We start from the raw sequence: 13,202 nt of genomic DNA, 5'->3' as shown, positions 1-13,202 counted from the left end.
AGTGGCTCCTTATAAAAAAATGAAAGAATTAATTAAAAGACAAAACAATTTCAGTCATTCTTTGTTAAAAAAAAAACACTGGTGTTTTTAACATTTTCTTGTAGCATCTTTTCTGATAAAGAATGACATATTAAGAAAATTAAGGTTAAAACTGCATTTCTTAGTATTTCTGTATTGATGTCATTGTGAATCATGAGCAGATGAAAAGAAGCCTGTAGAAGTAGCGTGACTATTGCAATTAGCCGGTCTCACGCTGCCCGCTCTGCTCCATTCTGATGCTTCCACTGTCTGACAAACAGACCCATGGACGTCTTTGTTTTCATCGTCTGAGCTGGAAGCTGGATCAAAACGGTACGGCAGGATTGGTTCAATATTGCTCACCATTTTGTTGCACCGATAATGTTACGTTGGGGGAGTGAGGGGCTGTGAGCTGGTGGGAGAGAGTGTAAACAAAGAAATGATAGGAAATAAGGGCAGGCTTCCTCTGCATCAACAGTCAACCGTCCACTCAGAGGTGAATTTCTGATGTACTCCTGCTGCTCTGCAGAAACTATATTCTAGAAAAGAACACAGGTGTGGGGATTGTGGCATTGTTGGCTAAATTGGCATAATCATAATTAAAAGACCATTGGGGGCGCTTTGAGAATAGATCAAAAGATGATCAGAGTGGCGAGACTAATGAAAATCTGCCTTGAAACAGTGCATTCAGTTGCGGACTTGACACCGAATTGTTAATGAAAAGCAAAAAAGTTTAGGAATCCACTGCACCTCAGTGACTTTCTAAGTCTATCTTGGTCTTGATTAAAGCATAAAAACACATGGGGAGAACATTTAAAGAAAACGACAAAAACAAAGATGACAAACCAACATTTTCACCAACAGTTCTGGATCCATTTGGGTGTTCTTAGGAGCATGCAGGGCCCAAAAATGTTTGACAAACTGTTCAGTTGTTGGAGCTCTTGCGTGTGTTTGTGGGTGTGGGGGGGCAGTAAGTGGGGATTCTTTACACTGTTGCTGCATAAAAGGCCAAATATGAATATGAAAATATACGTCAAATGTCAATATATATCAAATATGAAACAAGCCCAGCCTGAAAGGGTGATTCATGTGGGGAGGAAGCAAAAAGTCTCAAATGGTAGACACTTAATCCACAAAAGAAATGAGATTTTTTTTTCTCCTCAGTGAATAATCCTCTTGGACAGTGCCCTGTTGTAACTTACGGGTTTGTTTGTCCGAAGATGAACATGGAGCTGTAGGGAAGGATCTGCCGGGGCCCGTTAGTTCCCTCCTCTTCATCCAGATCCTTCTTCTCCTCGCTCAGTTGGAAGATGTCATCGTCAGTGTTGTTCACTGGTGTGCAAACATTCACAAGTATTATCTCCAAAGACGAATCCCCTGCTTCCCTGTGCTCTGTCTGTAGTTATCATTGGTTTCTTTGAAAATGAAGGGATGTTTGTCTGTGTCCAGCTGGTGAGGGAGGGGTGAGGAGCTTAAAAATGCCCCCAGAACATGCAGCAACAATTTTAGAGAGTTTCTCTTTAATTGAACAAATTTGAGACGGTACGTGTTAAATGTTAATGTCTGTAACGAGTATCAGAGAAATGTAAGTTGTATTGAATGAAGTGCAATAGATTGGGCATCAGAATAACACTTGAATGGGATTTAATTGAGATTTCAAAGCCATTTGACCTGTCTGTCATGATAAACGAAATCCACAAATATGTTTTTTTTTAGTCTACAGTGTGAGTGAAGCTAAATTAACTTCCCTGCAAGAAATATTAAACATTTCAAAGTCTGGTTAAAACTAATTATTTCAAGGTTCATCAGGAGCTGAAGGAAAATGTCTTTATTTAATGAGATACTGTCAGAAACTATTACAATTAAATAAATGTTCATCATCCAATTATCTGCAGAGTATGCGGTTTAACTCAATACTGAGCACTTCGTGACTTTGAGGGCAATTACAGGAAAAGTGCTCACTTGGTATGATGGTTTCTCCAGGGGGGGCGGTGACAGTGACGGGGATGCGGATGGCGTTGCTGTTAAGGCCCGCATGGCTGGCCCTGGTGGAGTTCTTCAGGTTGTCGGCATCCTCCTGCTTTTCGCTCAAGGTCAGGCTGCTGCGCGTTTGTAGCACGGGACTGCAGGCGGGGCTGTTCTCTTCCACACCCACCTGCCCCTCCCTGGGGATGAAGATCAGCACCACCTCTTTACACAAATTCAGCAAACTGCAGAAACATCTCTTGCTATAAAAGTCAGACTTGGCTGGGGCGTTGTATGAATGGTTTGTTCCTTTTACCTGTACACCCCCTGCTTTCTGCAGTCACCCCCTTCTAGGGTGGGCTGAGCTCTGGCCTTGCAGGAGTTACGCCCCCTCCTCTCTGCGATGGCGTCTCCCATGTCCCCTCCTCTGCCTCTGCACTCTCCCTGAGCGCCGTTTCCCATGATCCCATTTCCTTCTCTTGGGGGTCGAGAGTGATGGTGACGGTGCCCTCCTGGCTCCCCTCCTCGGCGTCCGTCACCGGCCCCCTCCTCGGGAGAGCTGGCCTGGCAGTGGTGCCTGCACCCCTGCCCCGCATCAAAGCCCTCCGTTCCCTCTCTCGAACCATCTGCTGCATTTTCTCGGCTCCTGCTGTGATGTGTGTGGTGTCTCTCTCGTCTGCTATCCCCCCCGTTTCCATTCCTATCCCGATGGCGGTGATGCTTCCTGGAATGAGCACGGAAGCTGTCCCCCACCTCATCCGGCCTGGGAGCCTCTGCCTCCTCCTGGCCTCCTTCAGATGGTCTGCCGGTTTGGTCTCCATTCTTGCCGTCTACCACAAGCGGCCGGTCCGTGTGCGTCTTCATGTCGGGGTGCAGATGAAGGAGGGTGGAGACCCGGAGCCGTTCCTCAGGGTTGAGCTCGCTGAAGAGCGCCTCGCTACTGGACTTCATGTTGTGCCTCCTCAGCTGATTCGTCCTCTGCTCCCACACCGACATACTCTTTGAGGACCGGTGCTGCTCTCTGCTGCGGACATCGAGTCAAACCCACAGGGAAACTCGAGTGACTTTAGGAAACAATCATTTGGAAGTTTTTAGGAATTCTTTTCACTTTTGTTAAAGCAGTTTGTTCTTCGATTGCATTCACACCCAGAGCTGCTCCACCCACCTGCTACAAACCTGTCCTACAACACTGAATGAAGCAAACGGAGTAAAGAGACGCAGAAATAGGCCTATGGATGGGTCTGCTCAAATGTGCAACATCCACCTACCATGCACGCATGATCAGAGCAGCTCAGGCAGCTGAGATGGTTGAATGTTCCAACTGATGACAGCTGTAACTAAGTCTGCTCAACGCTTCTCAGTTATGCAGTGTGACTCATTGTAAAGTATTAAGTTGAATCAGAAACTATTTTTTTAATATACAATATAAATTAATTGATATTAATTAATTAACATTAATTATATGAGTATATGTTTTAATATACAATATATGTTTAATATACATAATGTTTTACTTAATCTTTTAAACTCTGCAGGTTGGAACAAACAAAGTTTAAAGCGTTAGATGACACTAAAACTTCATGACAGCAACAAACTCAAAATAGCAGAGGGGAGAGAGACATTTAAGACAGGGGTGTCCAAATTCTTTTGCAAAGAGGGTCAGCATTGGTGAAAACGTAAAGGTCAACCAATCGGCCTGTATTCTATGAATACCTATAATAAAATCAAACGTAAACATACTATTCAATGACATTTTTTCACATAGGACAAAAATACATCTAAAAACATTTTTATCAACATCACTGTGACTTTCATATTTAAAGACCAGAAATAAAAGAAAGAAAAAGTCTGGAAAAAAATCTATCATCAACATTAAACTTGGGTTCAAATGAAACTTTTTTTCTGCGCTGTAAACCTCTGAATTTAAATCATCTGATCAGAAAAATTACATAAACGTTATCTTATTTAAACGTACAACGCATTGTGGTTTTAATCACAGAGACTAATCTTTTTACTTTGTTAGGAAATGAGCTAGAAAGTGTAAGAAAACGTCCCGCCACAGTCTTTTCACAGGTTTACAGCAGCATTTGATGAAATGGAGCCAATCACAATCAAGAAATCGTACACACAAATCTTAGAAAGTGCCGCGGGACGCATATTATTGATTTTATGCCAGGAACTTGCGGGTCTATAGTATTTTGAATGCCGGCTGCATTTGGCCAGCAGGCCAAACTTTAGTTATGCCTGATTTAGGAATTGATTGCTCCTCTTCTATATTATTGAAATGTGCTTCTGCCAAATATGGATGTTTAAGGAATAAAAGAGAAAGCTGACACATTTCCCAGGTTTGGTGAATGTCTAAACTCTGGTTCCATATCTGCAACAAAGACTGAGTCCGGGTTCCATGTACAGTCAATGGGCCAACATCAGAGAAGTTGGAGTTCTATTCCTCAGGATAAACTTTACTTTTTAGACTTTGGAGCTTTTTTAACAGGGCAAAAATAATGTAAAACCTTTGGACTAGTACAGCTGAGTTTAAATCTTTAGTAAACATTTCAAAGAAATAAATGAAAAAAAGGAAATACAATTGAAAAATTCTCCTGAAAGGCTTGTTTGGCTCTCAAACAATTGAAAAAAAAGGGCAAAAGTGAAACAATGTCATCTCCAACAGCTCTTTCTGGGTTTGTTGCTGGAATTAAATTTAACATTATGAGTCAAACTGAAAGATCAGGAGTAGAGGCTAAACAATATTTTCTTTGAGAGAACAAATAAGATGGTTGTTGTTCTGTTTTTTTTTTCTGAAGATGAATTTCTACAAATATGTTTGTCTCATGTTAAACAATCTGTTTCTGAGTTGAGTCACTCCAGGTGATATTAGGCAGACAAAGTTAGATGTCAAATCATCAGACAAATAAATTAGCAAAGATTTATTCTGCATTTGTTCAGAATAAATGTGCCACCATGGTTTCAATGCAGACTAATCATCATCATGACTGAATCAGTAAACATGGGAGCTGAGACCAGAAAGGATCTGAGCACAGACCTTCACAGAGGAGGTTTTTTTTTTTCAAACGTTGTTCAGTGAGTGGCAAAGCAAAAGAGCAAATCTGATGACCAAACGTTTAAATGAAAGCAGGCTTTTCATGCAGACAAAACTTTTAGCACATCTTTTATAACATGTTTACTGAACAACATTCTCTCGTGGACAACACCTACCTTCAGAAAGGCCCTCAGTTTTCTCAAGTTCTCCCCTTTTTGGGAAGATTATTTAACATTTTTTTCTATATGTAACAAAAACCTTTTTGATAACAATCTCCGGATGTGCCGCAAAAACACTTTCTGTCATCCTTTTATTAAGTTTAAAGCATTTTTAAATGCAGTCAAAAGCAGCTGTTGTGAGAGCAGAGTGGGCAGGAGGATCATGCTGGAGTTTATCGCCATTCAAAAACGTTATCAAGCAGATCAACAGGGAGAAGCGGCGGTGAGCAGAAATGGGGCCAATGAGAACAAGAACACGGCCAGGAAACTCTTGAATGAGTCTGCAGGCTTCAAGTCGGATGTGCCACGCTGCCACATCCTACTGCTCAGAGCACAGTATGATTAACGTGTGGAACAGCACTGCAATTTTAATTCGGTCACCTGTAGGTTAAGATATGTCGGGGGGGAGAGCAGTAGACAGTATAAGTCCTAAAAGACAGAAGAACACAGAAGACACAGGAAGCCACAGACAGGTGAAGCACACAGACCAAACTCCAGATGACCAACAGGAGGGGACAGGGAGTCTCAGGACAAGGATGCAAACCAAAAACACAAACAGAAAGAGACGGTCCTGAGAATCAATCATTAGAAGAAGAAGGGTTGAAATAAAGTGCACAGTTTCAACTAAGCTTGAAATTCGGAGAAGAAACTTCTGTATCATGATTTTATGTTTAACTGTGTCCTGCATGCTGGCAGAAAAGGAAGCAGGCGTGTTTGCCTACAGAAGGGGAATCAAAGTCACAAACAAGTTTTTATGTTTTTGTTTTTTTCTGGGACATCTGCATTTCAAGAACTTCATTTTACCAGAACGAAGCAGGGACAGTTTATTCTTAAGGATGGTCCACAAAGAAGAGAAGAAGATAGAACACCAGGGAAGAGAAATATGGGGAGCCACAAAAGAAAGGAGGAGAGAGAAAAGGAAGGAGTGAGGACCAGAGAGGGGTATTGTAACAGAGAGATAACTCACGGTGACTGAATGCTGCTGATGGACGACCTGCGAGAGAGCGGATCTCGATTTTGCTTTACAAAACTGTGCATGCAGAACAAAAACAACAAAAGAAAAAAAATGAGACAAAAATGAAAAGGGGACAGACTGAAGACAGTCCAGCCCCCCCATTTCACAGAGAAGAGATCATCTGTGCAGCTAAAAAAGCTGACTTAAGACTAATCTTAGGAGTGACAATAAGAAAAATTGAAATATGAGTCAGGAGTTTCATTACAAAATGACAAAAATAGATATTTTCTTCATCCCTTTTTTCTCATTTTAGTTCTAATTTTGTAATGAAACCCTGAGTTTTGTGTCAAGAAAAAAAGCACCAAAGACTTTATTAAAAAATAAAAAAAACATAAGCCTGCGAACCTGCTGAATAATGACAAAAACACAAAATATCACATAATAACAGTAAGGAGGACTGTGAGGATGGCCAACAGGTGATCACCTTCATCACCTTTCAGCTGTTCCCTCTGTAAAAGCCGATTCTTCCAGAGGGGGGAGCAAAAATCAGGAGCGAGACATCAAGAGCACTAACTGAGCATCATCTTCAGACAACTTGAGTATGGGGGCATCATTGTCAGGTCTCCGCACAGTTTATCAGAGGTCTTCATCACCAGCTCCACCTGCAGGGCCCACTGCTGTCAACCCTTTTAATTGCTCATTTGGACCTCATTACGCTTGAGAAAATAACTGCAGCTGCTCAAGAATACACATACACTCCTGCATTTTGGACAAATTGTGTCCAAAATTCACACCAACAATGTTTTCTCTCGGGTCAAAGTGGGAATAACTCTCTTGGACAGAGCTGCTGTGCAACTTTTACACTAATTCTAAACAGTTTCCTTCATCGGCATGCCTTATACGAATCTTCTGTTCTTAATACAAACATTTCCTGAATAAATTAAAGTAATCTCACTTCATTCAGGCAGTTTTAGTACATGAAAGCGGAAATAAGTTTTACAGCCACAAACCCGTGTCTGCACAGATTCATGTCAGCTTATCCACATTCTAAACCTACGTTTTATTTTCATCATTATGTGCAAAAAAAGAGAAAAAAAGTTTTTTGTTGATTTCTCATAAAAAGATATATTGGCTAATTTTTCATTTATTATTTTATAGGATAAAAAATAACTTATCATAAAAAATATTTTTTTAATTCCTTGAATATCAACAGTTTTATCAATGAAAAATGACATTCATATGTTTAAAAGATCTGATAAAATATGAATTTTCAGTATTTATTTTTATAATCTCAGAATCTGTCTGCTTGTGAGAGCAGCTTGATGTATCTATACGAATCCAAAACTATTTTTGCAACCACTTTGTATCCCAACAGACATTAGAGCCCGCTAATCAACTGACTATTGGTTGTTTGTGATTCAGATGACATTTTAATGTGTTAAATTGAGCCAAATATATTTGATCTTGAAAGTACAGTAGCAGGATTTGCAGTTCTGATAGCTGTCTGACTTTCAGATACAGTGGGGTAAAAAGTATTTATTCAGACACCAATTGTGTAAGTTCTCCCACTTAAAAAGATGAAGGACGCTTATAATTTTCATCATACCTTAATTATGAGAGATAAAATGAGAAAACAAATTGTCTGGCATTGTCTGATTTTTAAAGAATTCATTTGTAAATGTCGGTGAAAAATAAGTATTTGGACAAACAAGCAAGATTTCTGGCTCTCACAGACCTGTAGCTTGTTCTGTAAGATGATTCTCTGCCTCCACTCGTTACCTGTATTATTGGCACCAGCTTGAACTGGTTATCTATAGAAAAGACACCTGTCCACAACCTCAAACAGTCACACTCCAAACTCCACTATGGCCAAGACCAAAGAGCTGTCAAAGGAAACCAGAAACCAAATTATTGACCTGCACCAGGCTGGAATACTGAATCTGCAACAGGTAAGCAGCTTGGTGTGAAGAAATCAACTGTGGGAGCAATTATTAGGAAGTAAAAGACACACAAGACCACTGAGATTCTCCCACCATCTGGGGCTCCCCCCAAGATCTCACCTTGTGAGATCTAACCTTGTGAAGACTAACAAAAAGCATTTAACAGCTGTCATTGCCAAGAAAGGGTATAAAACAAAGTATTAAGTTGAACTTTTGTTATTGACCAAATACTTATTTTCCACCATAATTTACAAATAAATTCTTTAAAAATTAGAAAATGTCATTTTGTTCATTTTTTTTTCTCATTGTGTCTCTCATAGATGATACACCTATGAGGAAAATTACAGGCACCTCTCGTTTTTTTAAGTGGGAAAACTTGCATAATCGGTGGCTGACTAAAGACTTTATGCCCCACTGTAAATACCACACTGACAACAACCAGAAGGAAAAAACAAAAAAATCAAAGAAAAGGATAGCAGCCAACAGTGGGCTGGCTTCATATAATGCATTACGAACGAATTTTAAAATAGTATTTTTTGTGTTTTTTGCATGTTTTTGTGGCATTTTTCTGATGATGGAAGACTTTTATAGAGAAATTTAATCTTGAACTTACATTTCTGACTATTTATTTATTGAAGTCATTGTGAATCAGGAGAAGATAAAGAAATGTTGTTTGATAAAGATCCAATTTTTACGAAGTAAATACTCGGGGCAGGCCACAAGCTCCCTGCTCTGCTCCATTCTAAACCATTCACTTGCAGACAAATAAATCCACGTAAGGCCTTGTTTTCCTCGTCCGAACTGGAATCTGGCCTAATTAAAATAAAAAATAACCTGGAAACACTTTGTTAGACTTTGTTTCAAATTATCTATAAGATGATCGGAGTGGTACTCTAAGGCTACGTTCACACTGCAGGGCCTAATGCTCAATTCCGACTGTTTGAAAAAATTCTATTCTTTTGAAAGGTCATTCACTTTTCCAATTAAATCAGAACTTTTGTGATCTCCTGTGTGACCGTGAAATGACCCAGAAGTGACCCGCATGCCAGAAGAGTACTCATAGGCGAACGACGTCACTGTTGTTTGCGGAAGTAGCTAACGTTAACAATGGATGTCAACAACAGTGTTGTCAACAGAAAAGATCTTTTTGCATTAATACATTTATTTTCACAAAGGAGCCAGCACAATTACAATCTTCTCATTTTAAGAAGGCATTGGAGCCGGGATCGTCACTATTGTGAATTCTGAATATTCTGAATAGAGCTGTCACCCCAAATATTAATCCAATCGGTGACCTCGCTTCCCTTCCACTGACTGGTCTCAGCAGCATCGTCCGCCATGGTTGATGTCTATGTTATCGTTCCCGCCTACTTAAGCGCAGAATGATGACGTTTGTAGCAGATCAATGGCGTACGGGTCGAAAATATGTGGCCTGGCCGGTCAGACGGAGGTCGCATTTCAAAAGATCAGATACGTATCGGATTCAGGACCACATACCCAAGTGGCCTGGGTCCCTGGGTCTGCCTGTTCTTGCAACAAGTATGTTCCTGGAATCATTTGTTAACATGAAAGGCTTTAAAACTGAAAATGAAGCTCAAATGTAGATATTACATTAACAAATGAAGTTAAGTTTAAAGTTGTGGGATATTGATTAGATTCATTTGTATTGTAGTAAAAATAGAAGAAGTGTACAGTAGGTTAAGTACTTAGTGCTTAATCTGTTTACTTCTGAGCTTTTATGGTTTGTAATATCTAAGCGATGTTTATTCTGCAGGTAAAAAATGTTGTTTTAGTGTTAACATGCTGATGTCTTCCTCTTTCTATTAACAATTTTTTTCAGTAATTAGGAAACAGCAAGAACAACAATGTTTGCAGAGCAGGAACATTATTATTTAAATGTTTTAAATTTAAATAGTTTCTTGAATGGTGGCTACTTTTGCAGCAAGTCCACTGCTCACAGGTATACACTAAAAATCTTGAGGGGAATCTTTTCACTCTGGCTTTCTTGAAAGTCGGACAACCTCATCGGTGGGTGTTCATAAGAAAGGCAAAGGTACTCCTGTAACTGAAGTGAAAAGTTGGGACGGACATGCATGAACCACAATTCAAGTACATTCAGGAAATCCAGGCTGAGAGGCAAAATCCTGCAGGTTAGAGATGCTCTAAAACTTACGCAGCAATCGAAATGTTGGCAGCTGACATGGGGCTGACTTCCTTCACTTCCAACGCCTTCTGCAGTGCCAGCTTCTTATTGGCCGCCTCTTCCTGCTCCTCTTCATCCTTCAGCCACGCAACCAAAACAAAAAGGCACCACAATGGAAGCAAGGTACAACATAACTAATATTGGGCTTAGCTGACAGAAATCTGAGCCGCCCTACCTTCGTCAGCTCCTGGGCATTTGCAAGATTGTCCACAGCGATAGCCAGGAAGACGTTGAGGAGGGTATCTGAGTTACAGCAGCATTTAGAGAAACGGCTTGGCATTGGGTCAAAAGTGTGAATCTGCCTTCAATGCATCAACTGCAGAACGAATTTATGATGTTTCATTTTTTTTGTGTTTTTCAACGTATGGGTCAATGTCAGTTTAGCAGGCCAAGCTGCTAGCATAGCAGCCTAAGCTTCTCCCCATGTCCAACTTCTACATCTCTGGAGATGAATCCTACCAGATGAAAGTAGAAGGAAATCATATGATCAAAATGATTAGTGGTACATTGGGTGAAAAATGAGGTTGTTCCAGCTGTAAAGCATGGGGGGGCAGTATGATGTTGTGGGGACAAATGCATTTTGAAGAAAAATGACATCAAGAGTAAACATTGTGACTGTATTGAGACAAAATCTTTAAAAACTTTAGGAAAGGTTACTTGGCATAAGCGAAGGGCTACTCTCTCAGCTCACTTCCTGCTTCTGATGCCCATATTTGGTTGTGTCTGTTGCTGTCAGGTAGTAGACTGGTACTGTTCGACCGTTTGGCCCAGCAATGAAGAGGTCCTGCTTGTTATTCCTTGGCTCTGTTCAGTCTTGCCAGTTCTCTCTTCTCTTGAGTTTTAGCTTAGATTTGAAGCAAATAATTGCCCGTATGAACAGTTCAACTTAGAAACAGACCTGAACCTATACTGTGGTCACCACTAACTCTTGGGTCGCCATCATTTTTGGGTTTGTGGATTACAACCCTGTTATAGCAAAGGATTCCTGCCATATTTCCAGATTAGCCGTGAAGCTCTGCTGTGGACTCTACAAGCTTCACAAAAGACTTGGCAAACTTCCAGAAAAAAAGCATCTCGCAGAGCTTTGAGGAGATTCCACAAAGTTCTTACAAATGCTGTCATATTACTTTCTGACTGTGAGGAACCAAGAAAAGCTCAAACAAATGCCATTTCTGAAATATTTTAACTAAGAAGAACTTGAGACTTTCTCTCTTCATTCCGAAAGTACTTTACTTTACCTTCAATCCTAAAATTATGGCTATGAGAACACTGAAATTCCCAAAGTATTGCTGAGTCTTTAGCAGCCTCTGTGCCTGAAGCACCTGGATATAACTTGACGACTCAATCGGCAGCTAAAACTGAAGAAGATACTAGGATGAGCAGGGACACGTCTTCTAGATCAAAGTTGGTGTATCAAAGTTTGTTGTTGGTGTCTCATCTTCAGGTCTTCTAGATCAACCAAATTTCATAAGTGGTTAAACTTTATTTAAAAAACACTTCTTCCACCAGCCCATCACATGGCCCTCTGTCAGGAACTCCTGCTACCAGAGAGGATACAGTTTCCAAAGAGAGTGAGAACAATAAAGTAGATGGAGGAGAACATGCCACGGCGGACGCCTCCCTGGGACTCAATGCCATGGTACATCACGGCGTTCCAGTCCTCACCGGTCAGGATCTGAGCAGAACAGAGGGGAGCGTGAGTGAGGCTGCAGAGGAGATCTGATCCAGCACAAATGTAATGACTTCTCTGAGTGAGGGCCGATTAGACCAGCTGAGGGATTATCAGACACAAGAGACCTCGCAACACTCCTTCCTTTAAACTAGATGAAAGATCAGTTTAATTCATGCTTTAAGATAATTCTCAGTAGTTCCAGAGTGACCTGTGTTTGTGTGTGTGTGGGTGTGTGAGGGGGGGGGGGGGGGGTCTTACCTGGAACACAGTGAGAATTGCTGCAGGAAAAGTATCAAAGTTTGTTGTTGGTGTCTCATCTTCAAAATTAAACCTTGAGGGATCAAGAAAATGACAAAATTACAAAACAATCACCAAAAAGTGGACTTAAAACCATCTGGTAAACCATGAATCTGCAACTGATACTAAGAGTTCAAAGAGGTGAACCTCTGTTTGGACAAAGAAAACAAGCTCTTCTAAAGAAGCCAATCTAAAACCGGATCAATCAGACTTCACCTGGCTCTATGAGGTGCCGTGTAGGACATTATTCAGAATTAGCATTCACAAACACATGTGAAATCTCTCACACACACTAGTGAAATGCTTGTATACATACAACTGAAAATGTATTCATTCACATACACATGTGAAATGCTCTCACACACACTACTGAAAATGCTCACACACACACTACTGAAAATGCTCTCACACACACTACTGAAAATGCTCTCACATACACATGTCAAATGCTCTCACACACACTACTGAAAATGCTCTCACACACACTACTGAAAATGCTCTCACATACACATGTGAAATGCTCTCACACACTACTGAAAATGCTCTCACATACACATGTGAAATGCTCTCACACACACTACTGAAAATGCTCTCACACACACTACTGAAAATGCTCTCACACACACTACTGAAAATGCTCTCACATACACATGTCAAATGCTCTCACACACACTACTGAAAATGCTCTCACATACACATGTGAAATGCTCTCACACACACTACTTAAAATGCTCTCACACACTCTACTGAAAATGCTCTCACATACACATGTCAAATGCTCTCACACACACTACTGAAAATGCTCTCACATACACATGTCAAATGCTCTCACACACACTACTGAAAATGCTCTCACATACACATGTGAAAATGCTCTCACACACACTATCCAAA

General features: G+C 40.6%; 1 protein-coding gene across 9 annotated transcripts in view; it reads right to left on the bottom strand.

The window, feature by feature from the left end:
* The window catches only part of LOC101167885 (voltage-dependent N-type calcium channel subunit alpha-1B), a 222,730-nt gene that overhangs the window by 64,600 nt on the left and 144,928 nt on the right, over positions 1-13,202 (bottom strand). For 4 of the 9 annotated variants that reach the window (XM_023960536.1, XM_023960538.1, XM_023960543.1 and 1 more), the window contains 9 exons: positions 12,270-12,342; positions 11,897-12,014; positions 10,515-10,582; positions 10,310-10,416; positions 6,209-6,271; positions 5,623-5,670; positions 2,300-3,004; positions 1,981-2,183; positions 1,221-1,350 (listed from right to left, as the gene is read on the bottom strand). In XM_023960536.1, coding sequence (XP_023816304.1) covers positions 1,221-1,350; positions 1,981-2,183; positions 2,300-3,004; positions 5,623-5,670; positions 6,209-6,271; positions 10,310-10,416; positions 10,515-10,582; positions 11,897-12,014; positions 12,270-12,342 — 1,515 coding nt within the window. Of the gene's footprint in view, positions 1-1,220; positions 1,351-1,980; positions 2,184-2,299; positions 3,008-5,622; positions 5,671-6,208; positions 6,272-10,309; positions 10,417-10,514; positions 10,583-11,896; positions 12,015-12,269; positions 12,343-13,202 lie in introns of all 9 variants that reach the window. The other 5 variants (XM_023960540.1, XM_023960542.1, XM_023960545.1 and 2 more) reach the window with 3 other exon arrangements.

This window comes from Oryzias latipes, chromosome 12 (genome assembly GCF_002234675.1).
Source record: "Oryzias latipes chromosome 12, ASM223467v1".
Classification (NCBI taxonomy): Eukaryota; Metazoa; Chordata; class Actinopteri; order Beloniformes; family Adrianichthyidae; genus Oryzias; species Oryzias latipes.
Note: the sequence above shows the minus strand (reverse complement) of the source record. Positions and strands in the feature narration are given on the sequence as shown.